Source organism: Mirounga angustirostris, unplaced genomic scaffold (assembly GCF_029215605.1).
Source record: "Mirounga angustirostris isolate CCGP_5_RB_7025 unplaced genomic scaffold, mMirAng1.0.hap1 SCAF_7, whole genome shotgun sequence".
NCBI lineage: Eukaryota > Metazoa > Chordata > Mammalia > Carnivora > Phocidae > Mirounga > Mirounga angustirostris.
Genome location: NW_026991715.1, coordinates 74,724,156 through 74,746,315, shown reverse-complemented (window position 1 = coordinate 74,746,315; position 22,160 = coordinate 74,724,156). Strand labels below are relative to the sequence as shown.

At 40.3% G+C, this 22,160-nt stretch overlaps 1 protein-coding gene and 1 long non-coding RNA gene across 8 annotated transcripts in view; one reads left to right on the top strand and one right to left on the bottom strand.

The window, feature by feature from the left end:
• LOC123860274 (uncharacterized) overlaps positions 1–5,744 on the bottom strand; it is a 352,027-nt gene extending 346,283 nt beyond the window's left edge. Inside the window, exon 1 of the long non-coding RNA XR_010413163.1 lies at positions 5,368–5,744. This is a non-coding gene — a long non-coding RNA (uncharacterized LOC123860274). The remainder of the gene's footprint in view (positions 1–5,367) is intronic.
• Positions 5,745–5,795: 51 nt separating this feature from the next.
• ELL2 (elongation factor for RNA polymerase II 2) overlaps positions 5,796–22,160 on the top strand; it is an 80,442-nt gene continuing 64,077 nt past the window's right edge. For 3 of the 7 annotated variants that reach the window (XR_010413156.1, XM_064596395.1, XM_064596394.1), the window contains exon 1: positions 5,797–6,091. Coding sequence is in view for 5 of the 7 variants with exons in the window: in XM_064596395.1 (XP_064452465.1) it covers positions 5,945–6,091 (147 nt within the window). In the remaining 2 variants the exon portion in view is untranslated. Of the gene's footprint in view, positions 6,092–22,160 lie in introns of all 7 variants that reach the window. The other 4 variants (XR_010413155.1, XM_064596397.1, XM_064596396.1 and 1 more) reach the window with 3 other exon arrangements.

The window sequence follows — 22,160 nt, the reverse complement described above, 5'->3', positions numbered from 1 at the left end:
CAGATGTCCTCCATTTTCTCTTCATTAATTTTATTGTATAATTCCTCAAACGTTAGAGCTATGTTCAAAGATAGAAGTGCTAGATTTGGAAAAGGAAATCTTAGGTTCTGACCAAGCTCTGTCACTTACCAACTGGGTGATACACAGTCTCTGTGAGTCTCAGTTACCTCAAAGGTAAAATGAATATAAAACAATGGCTACCTCAGAGAGTAGGAAGAAAAATCAAAGAGACAATGTAGCTTTGTTGCTTTTAAGCTGCAAAGCTTCATCAAGAATAAGTTATTATTGGGGTGCCTGGCTGGCTCAGTCAGTGGAGGGTGCAGCTCTTAATCTCGGGGTTGTGAACTTAAGCTCCACGCTGGGTGTAGAGATTACTTAAAAATAAAATCTTTAAAAAAAGAATAAGCTATTATTATCAATATCATTCTTAATGTTGATGGAATTTGGCTCACTATTAGCATGTTTAAAAGTGGAAAGCTGAAGAGGTGTTTTGTCTCCTCTGGTCTTCCCTCCTCCTCAGTTTATTCAGATATACATGTGTTCTTTTTTAGTACAAAACAACACAGAGGTCACCATTAGTACCCTTCCCCCTCTCAGATCTTATTTGACGCCTTTCAGGGCACCTTGCATTACACTGAAAAGCTATAAAAATAATTATTATGTGCAAGAAAGGGACACTTTGGTCACTATAGTATGCAATTCTATGGACAGGACATGTTTCTCAATCAGTTTGGAAGGAGAGAACTTTCTTGGTGTACAGAATTCAAACCTGAGTGGCGCCTGAGCTAACTGGCTCAGTTGGTTAAGCGACTGCCTTCGGCTCAGGTCATGATCCTGGAGTCCCTGGATCGAGTCCCGCATCGGGCTCCCTGCTCGGCAGGGAGTCTGCTTCTCCCTCTGACCCTCCCCCCTCTCATGTGCTCTCTCTCATTCTCTCTGTCTCAAATAAATAAATAAAATCTTTAAAAAAAAAAAAAAGAATTCAAACTTGAGTCTTTCCCTTCTAAAGAATATACAACTTTCTCGAGATTGCTCTTCAAGTAGGGAAAGGCAAGCAACAAAGAGGGAAAGAAGGCCAAAGAGGTATTAGTGAATACTGAATATTGCCATCTTCGGAAGCCAGAGTTGTGTTTTTGATACATCTGAAAGAATGAGTGAAAACTCTGCCCACCTAGCCTTTTCTACTCAGCTCCACACCAAGAGTAAAGAAGGTATGTGAACTGGAGGGGAGGATAAAAGTGTGGGTGGGGGATACTTTCCTTACTCCCACATCACAATTTTTTTAAAAGAACCAGACTGTCCTCAGAGGAAGAAAAGACTTCAGAGACTAAGAGGGTGTAGAGGTAGAAGTCTAGAGCCGGCATGGTTTCCCCCAGGATTAGGAAGGGCAGAGGCTGCCAATTCCAGGAAGAGTGCAAATTAAGCCCACTGTCCTTACAGCTCCCCTAGAAAGTACACACCTGGAGAGGGAGGCTATACTTGGTACCCAAAGCTGCCAGTCTCAGCAGAGTTCCCAGACGTGCTATACCTTCCAGGAAATTATGTGGACTATCACCATATATGTTTTGTGCCAAGCAGTACTTAGGGAGTTTCAACCTCCCTTCTCATAATCCCCATCGGTGCCACTGTCAACCACACTGCCAAACAAACACACAATCTAAATAAAACCAGTATGTTTTTTACATAAGCCCAGTTTCAAATCAGGTCATCTGGTTCCTTCCATCTAGATTACACCCAATCACAAACTGTTTCTAAAGGGAAATTCTTGAGCTTCCAATGGATTATCCAGCAGTGATGGACATAGAACAGACCGTCTTCACCATATATTCTGGGACCTTTGTAACACCTGTGGATTTATTGTTCTACCACCCAGTGATATGGGGAGCTCAGAGCCAGATTTAGCAATAATGATGATTATCATGATAAGTCACACAATGAGATATTTCTTACACTTAAATGGAGTGGAGTAAAAAATAATCACATGTGATACAATAATTGTTTAGCTTAAAATCTGTGTTTAGGCAACAACTATTTATGTCCTTCTTGTAGGTATTTCACTTTTATTCTCTATAAATACTTAGTGAATTTCTTTTAAAACCATTAAGCTCCCACTTCACTTGTGTCTAAGGAGAGGAGAAGATTTTTTTTGTACAGAACTAGAAGTATAATGGTACAAGGTCAAACCCAGTGGGGACAGGAGGCATCAGGGAGAGAATTCCAAGAAGAAAGAATTTCCATATGGAAAAAAAATTTCCAGAGAGCTCCTCTGCTGTAACTTTGTAAGGTTCTGTGTTCTCTTTTCCTAACAGAAGCCAATGCATTAAGACATTAGTACAAATTTTTTATAGGTAGCTTTAATAAAAACTCACAAAACTACTAAGACAGGTATAAGACAGAATGGCTTCGTGCACTGGAAGTCACTAAAGCAGAGGCTAAAAACTAGAAATCTGTGGGTTAACTCAGGCCCAAAGAATTTTTTTAATGTCCACAAAATGTTTATGGCAAATTTCAGGTAGGTGCCAAAAAATGAAAATCAGAAAGCTCACATAAAAATCTGTGCTTTCCAGCTTTCTTTAAAAATTAGAAGACTGGACAACATTGGGCCCCTGCATGTTCACCTTGCAACAGTCAGATGGACCAGAAACTGCTAAACACTTTAAAGACACCTCCAGCTTACCGCAGTCTAGCACCTTCAGTCCCTGTAGCCCACTCCATTTATTTTGGGTACCTAATAGCCCCTAAAGGCATCTGAACTAGAGAGCTCAGCTTCAAAGGAGAAGTGAAAAGTAGTCATTAAATACATGGCAACCAGGAACGAGGGGTGGCTCCGCCTTTGAAAACCAGCAAAGACTTTGATGTTCACAGTCCTTTGCCCATTTTGTACAGTAGATATCACAAATGGAGCAGGCCCTATATCAGTTCACTTCTATTTTGCCTTTTCCTTGCACTGAATTATCATGTAAGACATATTTCTTCTCAGTTATTAATTCCAAAGAGCTATTTAATGTATATAGTGACTAGAAGAGCTGATTGAGACCTACCGCTCCTGGTTGTAATAGGTTAGGCAGGTTGCTTTTGAATGAACAATGTCTCAGTTTATTCACTCATAAAATGAAGAGGTTCAGCTAGAATGATCATTAAGATCATTTTCAGTTGGCCTCTCCCCATCTATACCATCTCTACTTATCTAGAATCTACTCAGCCCTCCAGAGATGTTCAAGTTCCACCACCTCTTCAAAATCTCTCCAGACCTCCTTTCTTTAAATTTTTGAGCTAATCACCACCACCACCCAAACTAGCATTTTCTAATTCTCTAATTGCTTTGCTTGGAGTGCATCGGTTCATTTGCCATATTTAAACAGAAAATTCCTTTAAATAAGAAACTATACAGTTTAATTTTTAAATCCTCCACAGCATTTTACACTTGACTGGCATTCAATAATTATTTGTTATTTACTCTGAACGATACAGAAAATATCTATAAACTTCCCAAAGAGCAACTTTCATCAGATCCCTCCAAACAAATTACCCCTATCAGCATCACAACTTGCCCATCTAATTCAGGTAGGCATAATGTGTACTATGCAATGAAGAGACACAGTACTAAATTACTATATTACTTTGTACATGATTATTGCTTCCTTTCTTAGTTGAAAAGCTCAAAACGGGAAAAATATAAACAAACAATAAGTCACTATAAGATATTGCCCAGTGAAAGATGATGTTACCCATTAAAATAGGACATGAGAAAAATTTTCCTACCACAATTGAGAAAAGAAAATCAATTACTACTAAGTTGCTGCAGGTCAGACATATGAAAAGTACAGTGAAAACCACCCTTGATCCTCTCTCACCCCTTGAACCTCTCTCACCCCGTGTCATCAGAAGTTCTGAGTAACAGGAGAGCAACATGACATGTGGGTGGGAATTTACCCACTTTCACAAGAAAAGTAGTGAGATACAGGTTCTACTTGTTTGGGTCAGACTCCCCCTCCCCGCAAACAATTAAGGTTTTAGATATGTGGTCAGTCCTTCTCTATTAAAGCAACATGAGAAAAGAATAATTCACGTACAAAATTATTTTTTGTGATTACCTTAATTTCTCTATTCAAAGAATTCAAGATAATTTACACTTTAGTAAACTGAATTAACAAGTGTTGATCATGTCTTAACAACTAGCAAATTCTAGTGGATTAAAATTAAGTCAATTTTAAAAATGCTCTCCTGTGATGTAACCAACAGTTAATACAGATGTTTTCACTTAACCCATACTCTATGGAAAGAGAAGTAGCTCTATAATTCATATTAGATACTTCCAGCGCTTGCGGGTCTGAATCAAGAGGCAGTGTACCCTGTAGGCTGGGGAAGGGATTAATTCGGGTGATGGGGTGGGATGAATCATGAAAAACTCCCACTTGGATCTTTCGGGAAAATCACAGCCCTATCCAATTTGAAAGGATGGGAAATACTGTTTAAATGCCTTTCAATTTCTCCAGGGAATCCCTCCTATAAAACGCAACAAGGTTTTCAATCTGAGGGAAATAACAAGCGTCTCAATTTTTTTAAGTAGATTTTTTACACTGCCTTTTAACGGTTTCAATCCTTTCAATGGTTTGTTTTTATCTGGTGTTTTGGATCACCCTGTTAATTCATCCTCTCTGACAGGAAGCCTGTCAGTCTACCCAAACACAGCCTGAAGAGGGCTCTTGATTAGGCTCCCTACTTTAGCCACGCCTACACCCGGAGCCTTGCGAGGAATGGAAAGTATGCACGGCCTCCGCACACCCTCACACCCTCATCTCCTCTACTTAGCCTCCAATAGCTTAAGCCCTAGCTAGGTTTTCCCACATCCATGTCAAATAAAATGAGCAGAGCTCAAACAGAACCGAAGAATGACAGGTGTGGATGTTTAATTTAGGTCAATTCCACTTCTACTCTTAAATGGTCCTTTGAAAGGAGATACTCCAAATTCCGTAAAAGGCACAACCCTTTCCCAGTGGTGAGCTCCAGAGAGACGGGATGTGTTCCCCTAGGATCAGAACCGGGCATAAAGAGGGAAAGACCTAGAAGCTCAATTTTCTAAAGTACTGTGCCCACCAAGCAAAAGCACGTAAGCTTTAGGTATGGTGTTGTACCTAAGGTTCTCCACATATTCCAGCACAACTCCTAAAGCCTAGGGTCGACTCACTAATTTCAAGGTTAGGGTGAAATGACGAAGAAGGGCGTTTTCCCCAATTTCACCTGTTCACCAGCGCTAAACTGAGTTTTGAGAGGATGCTCTCCAGTGACTCCACCTACTTCGCCCTCCCTCACACGCACACCCAAGTCCCACAAGCTTCCGCAACCGTCGGGGGACGAAATCCTTACTTGGTCACACTTCGGGGGTGGGGGGTCCTCCTCTTCAAGGACCACCGGGGCAGGAAGAGATTCCCCTACTCTCCCGTCTCTGCACTGCTATCCCCCAAGGGGCGGGGCTCCGACTCTAGGTAACCCGGCCAGGCAACCTGGACACCCAATTAGCAAGGGATCCCCCAAGCCAGCCTGACCAATCGCGGCCGCCGAGCCAAGACGACCAAACGTGACGTAAGATGTGATTAAATTGTCGCGTCACCTCTACGTCAGCCTCTCACCTCGGACGTCCCGTCCCGGGAGCAAAACTCCAGCGACTTTGGGCCCCGCCCCCGTGAGAGTGTAGGGCGGCCAATGAAGGCCGTCCCGAGGGGAACGAGGCCAATGAGACGAGTCCGGGGCGGGGCGCGGGGCCAGAGGGTGGGGCGGGTGGCGGCGGTGGCAGCCCGAGGTCTGGCTGCGCGCAGTATATGACAGTACGTCAGCAGCGGGATGGCCGTAGCTGTGGCGGCGGCTGCAGAAGCCCAAGCAGCCGCGGCCGCAGTGGAGGCTAGAGCCCGAGCGGCGTCGGCGTCGGCACCCCGGGGAGTTTAAGATGGCGGCAGGGGGGGCGGCGGGCCTGCGGGAGGAGCAGCGCTACGGGCTGTCGTGCGGGCGTCTGGGACAAGACAACATCACCGTACTGCATGTGAAGCTCACCGAGACGGCGATCCGGGCGCTCGAGACCTACCAGAGCCACAAGGTGAGCGGGCCAGCCGGCCAACCGGAAGGGCTGCGGGAGGGAGAGGGCGCTCGTCGCCTCCTGGTGGCTCCACCCGGGGCTCCGGACAACCGGCGCGGGGCCGCGGAGCAGTGGCTCGCCTCAGCTGCCGTCAGCGCCCGCGGCAGCTAGGCTGGGCAGGGCCGGGCAGGGTCGCTGACGCTGCCGTCCCGGGTCGGCCGGGCGCCGGGGCGTTGGGAGGCGGGCAGGCGGGCGGCCCCTGGTGGCAGGGCCGAGGCAGCCGCAGCCTTGGGTGGGCTGCGCCGCCGCTGTGGGACTTTCCGACGGCGCCCGCGGGTTTCCTGGCGTTTTCTGTCCCAGGGAGGGAAGGGAGCACTAGAGAGAAAATTGAGATGACTACGCTGTCCGTGACGGCGGAGGGGGAGCGGGTGCAGCGTACCAGTAACGAACTCGGAGTACCGAGGGCATGAGCCGTCCTCGTTTGGGAGGTAACACATAGGCACCGCGGATCCGCAGAGACTCGGACACAGCAGCTCCGCGTGTAGAGGTGGGACACACCTTGTACTCGCAGGGACTTGGGGACACAGGTACACCGCTTGGGGGGCACACCATGTACTCGCAAAGGCTGGGACACGACGCTCCGCGTACGTAAAGTAGGGGGACACCTTGCATTCCCAGAAATTCGGGGACACTGGCGCTTCGCCTTCCCGGAGAGGGACCAACACCGTGCACCGTGCACACACCCAGCGCTCACCCGGGAGCAGGAGAAAGGTTCGCAAAGGCTCCCTTGTATCCAAAAGACGCGCTGTGTCTCGGGCTAACTCCCGGCGATAGGGACGTGGATCCAGGGTGAGGATGGGGGAAGATACACGCGTCCAGGGCAGAGACCCCCGTCCCGCACCCAGCACCCCGTTCCGAAGAGACACCCGTGTATACACACACACAACTCAAGTACAGCTAAGAGTCATATAGACGCACACATGCCGCAGTTGGAGTACAAACCCAGAAACCCATTTTCTCGTTGGGGGAATAAAATAAAAATAAAAAAGCGGAGGGTGGGGAGACAGAGAAAACACGCCATAACCCAGGGTGCATGGGAAAGCTGTTTACCAACATGCAGTGTATGGATGTATAAAGAGAGGGATATACCATATGAGAGACAAGTAACATTTACTCTGAGAGGAGGGACAGTAGGAAAGAAAGAAAACCCACAGGGCGTACTGACAAACAGCCCAGTCCAGTCCATACCAATGAAACATGCTTCAATTAACTGAAACAGGCACAGAGGGCCAGAGGGACACCCAGACGCAGACTCACATAGTTATTCAGATAAAAGTGGAGAACAGAATTAACATCTGTTGAGCTCCCACTAGTGCCAGGTACTTTAAATGCATAGAAGGAAGTCGGATTTGGAAGCAGAGCTGTGAGAGAGGTGTGAAACCTGGTTCAGTGGGAGCTTATGAAGCTGCGTGAGGGGAGACTCATCTTCAGAGAAGCCCCCTACATAAAGGTGCACACAGAGGGAGGCACACAGTTGTGCACTGCTTGGGAAGTACATGAATTCAGTATAGGTGTAAATAGCAGGAGAGACTCACAGAGGTCAGCTTGCTCGGAAGGGCACTCACAGAATCGAGTGGCTGTGTAGATGTACACTTCAGGGCACATGTGTTATCCATCAGAGAAGTGTATGGTGGAAAACACACAGATTTAGGAGGGGAGGGAGGAGTGTATGTACATGGGGGGGTCGGGGGGGGTGCCTTCCTACACAACTGTGAAATCCTAGGGAAAAAGAAGAGTCTCATTTGTGGCTGGAAAGTCAGTGTGCACCCAGTAATAAGAATGCAAGAAGATAAAATACAAAACTGCGTATGTCAGTAGCTGCTCCTAGACAGGTACACCTGCGGGGAAGAGACCAGCACCAGCATGGAGTAGGAGACCCATATGGGGGAAGTCAGATAGGCAAGCAGGACAGAGGCAGACGGTGGAGAGTAACTTCAGTCCTGCAAGATGGAGAGATAAGCTTGCCAGTTCCAAAGGGAGGGCATGGGAAGGAATGACACTGTCAAGAAGGTAGGTCAGGGGTGTGAAGAGAAAAACACACAGGCTGAAGAGGAAGAAGCCAGCAGGAGAAGGCCAGCTTTCCGTCAGAGAAAGACTGACACATAGAGGATAGGTAGATTCATCTCTGGGGACATTAAGTCACCAACCACCTGGTGGGGAACAAGAGGCAAACTGTACAGTTGATTACAGCAAAATTGAAAGACACTATATACACTTGGCAGGGAAGAGGTGGGTGAGGGAAGGGATGATGCCCAGGGAGAGTGAGGTGCCAGAGGCTCTGGTGCTCAGTGGGCTTCTGGGCTAGGGCCCACAAAGGGAATCTTTGTTTTTCTACCTTCACTTCTGCCTCCTACATCTTAGTGTGACATACTTGGGATTAAGGTTGGAGTACTTTGACTCCAAAAGTCCTCACATTTATAAACCAGTATCTTCCAAGAAACAGGAGATCAAAAATTCTCTCCCAACCCTCCACTTGGTTCTTGATTTTTTTTTTTTTTTTTTTTTTACTTTTTATAGTCAAAGGTACTGAAGTCACTGGATTTTTTTGCTAACTACTTCTGTTGCCAATTAATGTCATTACTATATTTTTCCATCTCTGTGCATGCAAATTAATGAGCCTGGTCATTCTGTACAGAAGCAGAGAAGAGAAAGGGAGAAGACTTTTCCAAGTCCTTCCATCTTTCTGAGGGTGGACCCAGGTAGATTGAGTTAGTCCTGGTACTCCTTTTCTCCTGAAAAGCTGGTGGTAGAAGCAGTGGCATGCAAAGAGAGGAAGAAGAAATAAGCTGACTTGGCCTTTGCAATTGGACACTGCCTTGTTTCTGACTTAACCAGCTTCTGACCCCAGGCCTCACTGTCATTTCAGCTACACAATACTTTTTAAGGGGCTTGGAAAAGCAGGAATTGGGGTGAGAATGTTAATCCAGGTGGTTGAGAAGTGGAAAGAGGCTGTGGAAAAAGAAATGAGGGACCTTTCGGGTGACTATACTGTTGGTACTTACTGTACTTAGTCTGGTGTGTTCAGCTAAGTCTCCTACAAATGTGTTCTCAGTGACCTTCCTCCTGGCTCAGGCCAGACCAGGGCTCCCCCATCAGGGAGTTGCTAGCAGTAGACATCTGGGGGAGCTTTTATCTTCCAGTTGGAAGGTAACTTATTTGGTCTCTTATACCTTACGCCCTTATCAGAAGGAGGGCTCATGACTTGAAATTGTAGCAGCTGTTTGGAAATATGTTGACATATGTTGGCTAAATGGGAAGAACTTTCTGGTGGTCAAGCCTATTCCCTCTTGGGGAAGAATGGCATTAATTTTCATATAAGACTGCCCCCACCATTCCTGTGCTCAGATAGGAAGGTTGATGCTTGACAGATGGCCTCCAAGTGGCTTTGGCCTGTGCAAGGTTATGACTATTATTCCTCCTCTTCTAATGACTTTCTAAGAGCCAGAAATTTCAACAGTTTCCTAAATTAAGCATCAGAAAGCTGTTTTTATCCAGATTACTTTGCCCACTAGATTTACTCTTCTAAATTAATCCACTTGATTTAAGATTTCAGGGAGGTACATTCAGGGATTTTAGTAAACTAAAATGATTTAAGCAGAAAAAGAAGTTCTTTAGATAGAATTGAACAAGTATACGGAATTGTTACAGTTCATGGAAATGGAATCTTCAATTGGAAACAATTCCTCACTGTTTCAGAAGACAATCAAATCTAATTGACCATCATTATTCAAGTTTTCTATTTTTAGAGAAACGAAAAATGCTAACTTGAGAACCTTCCAAAATAGGGACTGGGTTGGGGGAGAGAGGAGACTTATGGGTCCAGGAATGGGAGTTATAGTTGGAGTAAATACCTCCTAAAAGTTGTTTTCCATTCAGTGTGAATACAGAAACAGTTTCAAATTGATTTTTATTAAAAAGTGTTAAATGGAAAGTAAATTTAGGCATACTAATGCAGATATCTAGGATATATTGCAAAGCTACTTTTTTGTTAACTATAGATGATTTTAAATGAGAGGAAAGTTACTAAATAAAGTTACAAATTACAACTTTATATTCATTCTAAATTGATGTTTGTGATTGTGTGGTCTATATAAGCGCTACATACTTTAAGTGAACATATATTACTGTAATTACATATTTCTCCCAAATTTTTCCTAAAGCTGTATTTAAAATTAAAACCCCAAATTCTACAATATATTTTAGCTAATTCAGTAATGTGTAGCTGGCTTATTCTGACATTTTTAGTAAGAAAATCTTATCAAAATATTTTAGCAGATTCTGTCAATGCTGAGCCTGTCAACTTATTTTTTAAAAATGTTTAGTCAAAGTTTCAAAGATGGTGGCTCAAATAATACCATCATGTTTACCTATTACATAAAAAGCCATTGCATTAATATGTTTGGGGGCAGGGTCTTTTCATTCTCTGTGCCTAAAGATCAGAAAGCAGATGTGTTTAAGGATTCTGTTAACACATTCTCTTGTCAACTCTTATTATTGGCTTTAAATGAATTTTCCTTCTTGGTTAAGTGTCTTCTAGGAAAATGATAGTGTTTTGAAAATTTGTACAAATAAACTTACATTTAATTTTGCATGAGGAACTGAGTTTCTCTCAGTATACCAGATATAATTATTTCCAGTCAAAACATAAATCTTCACAAAGTTACCGTCCTTCACAATAGCTCCTTTTGTGTGTTACTTGGTCTTTTAAAATCACTGATTCCACAGGTCATGAGGTAGGTAATTTCCGCTCAGCCGGTCTCTCTATCAGGTGAACTTTTTAGCATTTGATGCATTGTGGTTTAAGGCACGAAAAGACTCCTACCTTACTTTTTCCTTATCTCCATTTTTCTGCCTGTCCTCAAACAATTTCAAGTGTGTGTGTGTGTGTGTGTTCAGTAATCTGCCTTATAAATACAGAAGACCCGGTTCTTAAGGCATCACTCAAGCATCCAGACCTGCCAGCACAGAATTGCCACTGCCGTAGAACATGTTTATTAACTAAAACAAAGAGGTTTGCACTGTCAGATTCTTTTTATTAAGTTCAATTAATGAATCATTGAACACTACATCAAAAACTAATGATGTACCGTATGTTGGCTAACTGAACTACATTGTCAGATTCATTTTCTTGAACATTTTAAATGTTGCCAGGTTTAATTTTAAAAACATTAATCTTACTGACTTTTAACTTAGACCCCATCTTCAGGCTGAACTTGATTTTAAATGCTTTTTTATCAAGTAAAGTCAAATTTGTACCTCATGTTGCAAGTGTTTGAAACTTTTATTAAAATGATCAGGCACTCAGTGCAAAGAAGGGTGCCCTTCCTGGTGAAAAGCAGTAGCCAGATTGCCTAAAAAGATAGACAGGGAACTTTGGCACCCGAATTGGAAGGAGAAAGAAAGAACATATGTGAAGGATTGGAACATGTTCAAGAAAAGAGTTTAAAAGGAAAGGGGCGTAGAATTCTTGGAATGATTTACAGGAAAGCTTATGGAAGACAATCACCAGATCCAGTCTTTCTATTTGCTCTATTTGCACTTGTTAAAAAACAAAAAAACAAAAAAAACCATGAAGGCAGTGCTCATAGTGCTTACTAAGTAATTTGTGATAAAGCCAGCAGAGGGAGGAAAATTAGAATTTCAGCCAACCAATCCTGGGTCATTTAACAATTTGCAGTGACCACAAGAGAGGCTCAGGAGCCTTGTACCAGAGTCCAGCCCATGTATTTGCCCAATGGGCCAAATGTATTTGGAGTATTTGAGAAGATGTTCCTAAAATGTGATGATACAGGCATTTCTATTTAAGATCAGCTAAGTTTTATAATAAAACAGTGTATATAACCCCACATCTGACTGTCTTGCATACCTCACTCCTCACTTCCATACTACATTTTCCATGACTTAATGCAAAAATGTAGAGAAGCAGTTCTGAAGTAGAATACAGTAAATTAATGGCCATATTTCCACAGTCAAATTGAAGCTTAAAAAAAAAAAAAAAGGCATAACTCAGGTCAAATGTATCCAGGAGAATTGCTCTTTCTTTTCTTTGGCTCCCTCCCTCACTCCCAGTTTATCTACCTATCTATAATTTCTGTCATGGCATTATGGCCCTTGAAAGCCATGTTAAGTGTTTAGGAAAAACTGGTTTAAGAGCCTCCACTAATACTTTGCCACTGAAGGCCAAACCTAGTATTTCCATGGCTGGCAGTTTAATATAGAATATAAGAAGAGAGAATTTTATTAGTTAGCCTATATGCTTCTTAAAGATTCATGAGTCAAATTAGCACCTGGAATTGAACTCTACAGTCAGAGCATTTGGCTACTAGTTTTATAGTAACTAGATTGTTAGACAAATGATGTAACTTTCTTTTCTTATTGGGGATCCTATATATTATTGGTTTAAAAAAAATCCTCAGGTCTTAAAGGATTTTTGCAAGATTTTAGCAGGCAAGGACTAGATGGGGGACCACATCTCCAGCAGAGGGAAGGACAGCAGTAGAAAAGTTAGGGCAGGGTCTGAGAATCCCAGGGAATACCATGTTCTACTTAACCTGAAGTTAATATAGGAGAAAAATATAGTTGGATTTAAGAGAGGAAAGGGAGATTAGAGCAGGTTAAATTTTATTCTGTCAACACTGGGAAGACACTGAGTAGAAATATAAAGTGATTTGAGCTGTGTTTTAGGATTATCCTGGCCTCCGTGTTACATGATGAATGTAAGTTGAATCTGGAAGGAAGTAGACAAGTTAGGAGGAAGTATGTGGTCCAGGCTAGAGATGCTTGGAGTCTAAATTAGGATGCTTGTGGGAGACATTAAAGATGAATACAATCTATAGACTTTAACAGGTTTTGAAAGAAAGAGGATTGAATTGAGATTTCTAGCCATCAGCACTAGAGGTATTCTTAGTTTAAAAAAAGGGGGGGGAGGGGAATCAGAGGCAGTTGGGAGGGTGGGGTGGGCACAGGGGAGATAAAGATGATAGGTATCATTTTAGTGAACATTCAGTCTTTTGTTTGGTGACCAAGAGACTTAGATTTGATTAAGTGTTTTTATATTTAAGAAGTATATTTGGAGATTTGAGGCTAGACTAGAACAGTGCTGTATTGTTTACATGTGTCCTATTAACTCTGACATGTGGATGGAAATTTGGGGTATTGGTGATATTTGGGAGGAAGCTGAAATTAAGTGGAAGAAATTTTTGGTTTGTGTAGGGATTTTTTGTATTTTTATAGACTTTAATAACCTCTATAAATTGCACTAAGACCATCATCAAGCACAGATAATATGAAAATATAATTTGATTATAACATGGAGATTAGACCTTCTGTGGTTTCTGTCCCTAGTGATTATTGAAACATTAAGTAACTCTATATAAAGCCTGGATTTACATTTCAAGCATCATTTTGAAATGATTCTGGAGGCCTTGAAAGAGTCAATGTCTTCACCTCCAATTACCTCCATTTCTGTTTTGGTGTTTTGATTCTCCTCTTTTTGTTGTTGTTAGTTTCATTGGGGAAAAACAAAACAAAAAATAATGTAACTACATAAAGCTTTTGTTATACATATACATTGTAATGGACTAGGTTTGATGCTGAGTTCATGGTCCTTGGAGATAATCTTGTCTGAGGAATTTCCACTCAACAGTAAGCTTATTCAAAGGTGAAGCCAGGCTTAAACTTACTGATAAGATTCACTGAGATATTTCAGGATCTAGATATGCTTATCTAGATATGCTACCTTAAGTGTTAGCATATTTTAAAATAACTTTTAATATCATTGCTTTTGATTTCCATTATCAGAAATCATGATGCCTCAGAGGACCAGGAAACATATGTAGTAGAAACTTAGCGGAGTATCTTAAGATTTTTTTTTTAAGAGATTAAGAGGTAGGAGTCAGAATTATAACCTCCAAATACTCATTTATTCATTTAGCAAACACTTATTAATTTTCTGACATGTGCACACTGGAGATACTCATGTCTGAGTAAGTCCTAGATGGTCCCTGCCATCAAGAAAGTGCTTGTGCTTCATAGAAACAGGCAGATGTGTGAACAAATAATTGCAATAAAGTCTTTGTTCAAGGGGACACCTAAAGAGAGAAGGAGTATGTTTAAGGATGTGTCTGAAAAACAGTGTCTGCTTCTTTACCTCCCATCCTCTGCTCAGCTCACTCTGGTTGGGTTGTCTTCATTGGTCATCTCTCTGCCAAGTTTGTTGGTCATCTCTCTGTTCCTCCCTTACCTGACCTTAGCAGCATTCCATCCTCTTAACCACTCCTTCCTGTTAATGAAAACACTTTACTGATTTTCCTCCTACCTCCCTGCCCATTCTTAGTCTCCTCTGCTGATCATCCTGTTTGGTCTTTGAATGTTGGAGATCGCTGCTCCCTTCTCTTTATCTATTCATTCTCTCTAGGTGAACTCATTTAGTCTTATGGATTTAAATGTCATCTATATGTTAATGACTTGCAAATATTGATCTCCAGCTCTGACCTTCCTCCAACTCCAGGCATTTATTTACAATACTTCATCTCCTTATCAAAGTTTAACAGGCATCTCAGTCTTAACAAATCCAAACTGAATTCTTGATTTCACTCCTCAAACCTACATCTTTAGAAGTATTCCTCATCTCAGTTGGTGGCAGTACCTGTCACCAGTTGCTTAGTAATTGACTAGTATTTCTTGATTTGTCTTCTCATTTCTTGACTTAGTAGATCTGTCAACAAGTCCTGTGAATCTCCAAACATCCAAAATCTAACCCCATCCATCCTTCACGACTACTCCAGTCCCACGCATCTGTCAGGGATTTCCATGGACTTCCAACTAGCTTCCAAGCTTCCAGTCTTACCCCCATAGTCCATGCTTCTCCACACAGCAGCCAGTGATCTTTTAAAAACATTTAGTATATTCACGTAGTTTCCTGGTTTCAAGCCTTCTTATGTCTCCCTTTGTAAAAATGTTTTAAATGGTTTATTTTGTAAATTTCTTGTACTTTAAAAATAATCTCAATCTTCCATTCCACGTTCATTTTACTGCTTCTCCTTATGTTCTAGAGATTATGATCCCAAGGAAGAAATCATTTGCATTTATAGTCAGCTTTGACACATAAGCTTTTTATATAATCACAAAGCCTTCTCAGAAAAAAAAAAAAAAAAAAGATGGGATCTTATGCTTCAAGTATTGTTGTTTTAAGCCTGGTTCACAGTAACTAACTTTTTAGCTAGTTCTTCAATTTAGATTTTGCCTTCCATGTTTCTTTAGGAACTATTTGAAATAGTAAGATATAAAGGGTGTGTGTGTGTATATATATATGTGTGTGTATAATATTTTAATTTGGCCTGCATCAGATAGCTAGTTTTCCAGAAGCTATCTTTCACAACAAGGATTATGTTAAATAAATTAGCTTTTTGACCTCTTCTCACTACTGTTTTGGCAATCCTTTTATATTTCATTCTTTTCTATGCTATAATGATAGAAATACATTATTCTTTATTGCACATGCACTTTAATCTGGTTCTTCCAAATTTGTAGAGAAGTTTCTCATATGTGTGAGTTTGGATTAACCCACAAAGCAAAATACTAGATTTTGTGAAACCTGGTGACTCTCTATTAGCATCTAATAAAATGTTGGGGCAAGAAGGAGACACTGTTTAAGTTAGCTTTGGATTATCAGTTATCAATAAATTTTACATTCATGCTATCATTCTAAACACTACCAGCTTTTGACAAGAGCTAAATATATTTGATTTATTCAGAATCAAGTGCCTGATTTCCTGCACTATTTCCTGCTTTAGCTCCAATTTTCCTTCTGCGTCTTCTCTCCCTGCCTAGATATTTTTTATTACAGTGGTTAAAATATAATTATTAAGTGTTCTTTGGTTTCTCTATCAGGTAATGATTTTAAGAACAGAATAAAATGACTTTCTAAATTAAAAAACAGAACCACAACTTCTTAAAATGGTATAGTACTTCTTTTAAGAAAGATGATCTTTTATAGAAATTGTATACCAGGAAAAATCATAAATACTTTTTATTATTTACTTGTGTAAATGACAACAAATTCAAGTACCTGATATTTTCCTTAAGCTATAGTGCAGAACCAAAAAAGCTATCAATGCTTACCAGTTCTTATCAATTCTTAATTTTCTAACTTTTAGATGTTTCACATTTTATATAACCATTGTTAAGGAGTGGCAGGAGAGGCCAGCTGTGTAAAGTGGTGGGTAAGACCACATTTCTTAAACTGAGACCGGGTTTGAGTCCCAAGCCCCTTCCTAGCTGTGTAACCTTTGGTAATTCATAGGACTTACCTGAGAATTGGAAATAATAATATCTACCCCACAAAGGTGTTCTCAGAATTCCTGGAGGTGATAGTAAAAATGATTCTAGTGTCTAACATGTTTTAGGCTCACTCAGTAAATAGTAACTAAGTAGCTATAAGCAATTCCACTTAAAGAAATGACTTGACCCATCGCCATTTCTAGAAAGGTTTCTGGTTTTGGCAAAGTTCCAAAATTATATTTGACTTTGGAAATTTTTTTTTGCACTATCTTTATCATGACTGATAATGCAACTTAGGCATTCAGATAAATGTCAAGTATTTAATAAATGCCTGTTGATTGATTAAATAGTTGAAGTTAATTTTGAGTTAAGTCAAAGTTCCATGATGAGTTCAGAAGGAAAGCTGAAGATGTTTCAAGAATATATCTAATCTGAGGAAATAAAGTTAGACCTCTATAATGTGTTTCTTAGAGAAATCACTCTTTTCTAGGCCCAAAATGCTATTTGTTACCTTTGTATATTCATAAAACCAGTGGTTGTTGATAAAGTAAAAGTAACCACAGATTTAATTTGTCTACATAGATAAGCAGTATGTAAATAATCAAGAGATAGTTATAATTTTATAGGATAAATAACTTTCTTTTATTCAACCCCAGAAAACCATAGCTTTGCTCCTTCTCTCCCACCCTCTAAGTATCATGTCAGAAATTAATATTACTCAGCAAAATTAAGATTACTTAATAACATTACTTAGTAAATTATGTATTACTTTATAGTCCTGATATATTGTGAGGAATAGTTTCTGGAAATAAATGGACATAGATTTCTTTGGTCATAGAGCAATTTTTTTGCAGTAGAATTATCTTGTAATGGCAAATGTCAAGAGTGTAATGAAACTTCTGAACATTTTTTTTTTTAAGATTTTTTTATTTATTTATGTGACAGAGAGAGACATAGGGAGAGCAGGAACACAAGCAGGGGGAGTGGGAGAGGGAGAAGCAGGCTTCCCGCAGAGCAAGGAGCCCGATGCGGGGCTCGATCCCAGGACCCTGGGATCATGACCTGAGCCGAAGGCAGACGCTTAACGACTGAGCCACCCAGATGCCCAACTTTTGAGCACTTTAGTATTGCCTACATATCTATGCTTAAGAATGTCTTACATTTCCCAAGAGATACAGAGGGTTAATCAAGGAGCTCTAAAAACAGTGAAACAACTAAGTTTAACAGAACCTTTTGACTACAAAACACCACCATTATGAGGTTGTTGAAGCATTTGTCAAAGGACTTTCCCTAGCCAGTTTCAGTCTGTGTTGTGTTTCTTGGCTGGATGAAGATATCATATCAGTCTTACTTATAGCTCAACTACTGTTCAGTTAAACTCTAGAGTTACTTGATTTTCAAAAGAGCTACTTGGTGCAAATATTTAATTAAAGCTAAAAATCAAAAGTTGAAGCCCTTGTTGAAACTCATTTGTAATGGGAATGTACTTAAACATTTTAAAACATGCCTTATCACCTGTAATTATGTTATCTTTTAAAATTGAATTAAAAATATATATACAATGAATTGAGGTCATGTTTGTGCAGTTAAACTTAGGCTAAAGAACATTTAGACAACTAGCTAACATGCATGAAACATTTACTTATATGGTATTGACTTTTAGAATTTATTCCTGGTAGCTACCCCATTAACACAGTGGTCAGATGCACAATAAGTGGTATAGAGTTCTAGATGTCCTCTTGTTGCATTTTTAAGGCATTCTAGAACTAATAACATCTGGTAATTTACTAACATCTTCTTGTCTAAAATTGGGATTAAAATCAATAAGGTATTGGAGTTTCTTTCATATATTTTTCTCTTGTGGGTTGTCAGATAATCTTAAAGGAGTTTTTTAGTAACAGTGATCTTAGTTTGTCCTATTTGGCTAAGCACCCGTAACTATTCCATACATGAGGGTTTTATTACTTTTTAAATGAGGAATGATAACACATATTTATATATGTTCCTTTGTTATACGTGGTCCTTAGAGCAAAAAAAAAACGAAAGTTATTGTTTAGTTTTTATTTAATCAGAAACTGAAGTCTAGAAATTGTAATGATTTTATGAAATTCATTTTCCTTGGAAACAAAATGCCACAAAAAGAAAATAAAAAAAGAAGAAAGAAAGAAAAAGAAGAGAAAAGAAAGAAAAGAAAAAACAAAATACCAGAACTGAATGAGCAGTTAAGGACTTTTAAATGCTCAGCACTGGGAGGTAACCTGTTAAAGAGGCAAGAGAAGGAAAGTGTTCTGTATTTAGGATTCACAGGGCTGGCTTTGAAGTCCAGCTTTGCTAATCACTAGCTTGGTGTTCCTGACCAATACCCTTTACCTGTTAGAGACCCATTTATCTCCCTCTGAAATGGGAGATAATGCTGCCTTCCTACCACCCAGGGCTGGTTTTAGGAGGCTCACTTGAGATAATGGATATAAAAATGCCCTGTACATTAGAAAATTATGTAAAAAAAAATTATCATTTCTGTTGAGGAATCAAGCAATACAGATAGAATTGTAAGCATATCAGGAGGTTAGGTTCTAAATTCAAGTCCTGAAACAAAAAAACTGATTAAAGTCAAAATTACTCTTGGAAGTTACTAAACTAATGTAAAATGTGGTTGTATTATTTTGCCTATACAACAATGAATAGTAATCTGTAAAGCAGATGTCTATAGTAATATACTGCTATAAAGTAGTATAAAGAAAACATGGCCAAAATGATTTTACAATAGATTTTTTTCTTTAGCTGAGCATAATGTAAATACTTTTAAGTTAAATATATGTTAGACCCTATCCTAACAACTAGGAGTAAGACAACCTATGAAAATAATACCCACCCTCCCAATGTAGTGGAACCCTAGACACAGGCATCTGGAAAAACAACAGCTAACGAGAGTTAACTCAAAGTGGGCTCCAAGTTAGGAAAATGGTGGCATCAGTGTTTGGTTTGGCTGGGAAAGGTTTAACATTTTAAAAATTTGAATCCTTTCTCAGTTGGGCATTTATTCTCCAGGTACTTGACACTCCTTGTTGCTTTACATCAGTCTCTTTCACATTTATCTGCCTTGGGTCCTTAAACCCACTGAGTCTTTGATTCCTGATTTATCCAACGAAAGGCCTACCTGACGAAACTAATCTTAAAATTGAATGTTAAGTAAGTTATTAGTATGGATTGACAAAATAGTGTTTGGGAAGGCAAGCCAGCTTGAAGGAAGGGAAGGAAGTAGAAATAGGAAGGAGCGCCTGGGTGGTTCTGTCAGTGGAACATGTGACTCTTGATCTTGGGGTTGTGAGCTCGAGCCCCACATTGGATGTAGAAATTACTTAAAAATAAAATCTTAAAAAAAAAGGAAAATGTTTACAAAACAAAAAGGGTTAACACAGCTGAAGCACCCGTTGAGAGAAAGTGGAAGATGAAATTGGTTGGTCCTATAAATGGAAGGTCTCTTTTCCATGTGAAGGGGTTTGCTTTGCTCTGATAGAACCCACTGGGAAGGAACCCACCACAGCCTGTGTGACATGCTGAGATGGTATCTGAGAGAGTTTCTGTTCTTTGAATGATGGGCAGTATTTAGAAGGAATTGAAGGGAAGAAAGAAGGCCTTAATCTCAGTGCTCAGTGATAGGGGCCTGAAACAGTTCAGAGGTTTTCAAAATAGAGACTAAGAGCCTAATTTGAGGGAATCTGGGGCTGATTGGCCAAAGATGAAGATTCAGAGCTGTGAAGCCACCTTTGCTTCACTTTTCTTTGGTGCCTGATATTCAGGGTTTCCCGACATTTATCATTCTTTCTTGGGAAAGTCTGCTCATTCCATCATCTCCTGTTTGCTCTGGAGGAAGTCATACTAATTTAGGCCTTATCACTAGAGTATTTCTAAATAAAGGATCCTCTGGAGCTGATGTCTAATCCTTTTCCCTAGCCCCAATCCATCTCTCTCCCTCATTCTTACACATGACCAAAAGAGCTGCTTTCCCTGAAACAGTTCTTTCAGCAACTCACTTTGTTATTCCAAAAATTAGAAGCCCTTTCAATTGTTTATCATGTCAAAGGCAGGACTTAAAGGCCATCCCTGAGGGGGTAATAGAAGAGATTAGGGCAGTTATTTCACAGGGTGATAAACCTTTTGAAATCCTGAGATCTAAAATTTAAATTACGGTCCTATTTATTCTGTAGTGTATAGCAGCTAAAACTGAAGACAAATTTTGAAGTCAAGGAAAGATTAGGCAGGGATCGCCAGGTCCAGTTCTCATCCTTTGTGTTGTGTTTCAAGTGTGAAAGAACTCTGTACACACACACAGACCTGCCCTTTGCTCACACAATATTCATTCCTGTCTCCTTGCTTTTCTGCTCAGGGCATTCCCTTTCATTTGTCTTTTCAAAATTGCTACTAAGATCCACTTTTCCATAAGCCCTTTGGCTTTTCTAATTATTTCTTCTAACCCATATTCTTCTCTGCTTTCAGAATTCTTACTGCACCTCCCTGTAGTACTTAGCCTAGTATTTAATCATTCGCACATGTTCCCCAAGTAACATGTGAACTCTGGCATGAAGGAGTAGCCCCACCCCCTCCCCCCATCATACTCTTGAGTCTCCCATAGCAGATGTCTGTGGAGCACAAGGTAGTAGAAGAGCAGCATGGAAGAATAGGAGGATTGCTCCTGGGTCCTGGTCCCAGCTTAATTAATGATACACATGGCCTATGGGGAATAGGCCTTGACTGTATTTTCTGTGATTCAGAATTCTATCATTCTAGCAGTGTAAAAAGGCCTAATAGAATGGGATTAGGGGTAAGGGAAAAGAGACTGTAAATTAAGGTTGTGAGCCCAGAAAACCAAACTCCAGAAAAGTAGGAAAGACGTGCGATTTGGTTGAGGAAGGAGTAGGGAAGGGAAGTTAGTATAGCGTTTGCCCGTTTCGCTGTCATTGAGTTTCTAATGCAAAATGTCCCTAGACAATGATAAGTAGTAGGCTATGGAGAGAAGGGGGTTGACCAATAGAGAAGAGATTCAAAGTCATCACCAAACAGGTGAAATGAGCCTCCAGGAGGGAGTGGATGAGAAAGAGCAAAGTGAAGGGCACTAGTTTTTGAAATGAAAGGCATGATAAAAGAGCTAAGAGGACTGGTGTCTCTGAGTGTAAGGAAGCTGTGATATCCAGGGAGAAGTGAGCAGTTTGACAATTGAGAAAAGGTAGCATTTGTTTGACCAAGAAGAACTGATGAAATTGATAGAGAATTTCAAATTCCAGTGATAGGCTGAAGACAGTGTCTGAGTTGCAAAGAGTCAGGGAGGAAATTATAACCAGCCTCAAAGGAGTTTGAAAAAGCATTCCCATAGAGAAACATACTGGTGACTTTAGATACAGGAAATTATGCCTCAGACTATGGTAGATACCTAAAGCATTTCTTCTAAATACACAATTCTATGACAAAATATTAAAGTTATGAGGAGGACAAAGCTTGTTATAAAACAAAGCATTGTTCTAGAAATTATATTCTCCTGGTGAAAATCTTGTAAGAAAACTGGTGGTAACCTGTTTGACCCTCAACTAGAAACTAACCTATGGTAAAATGTGAGGAACTGGAAACCACAGTTCATTATCAAATATTTTAATTTTCTATTTATAGTATCCTGTTAGATTCTGTAAAGTTCCTCTAATTATCTCTTCCTTCCCCCCCAGCCTTTTAAAAACATATCAAGAAACTAAGCAAAAAT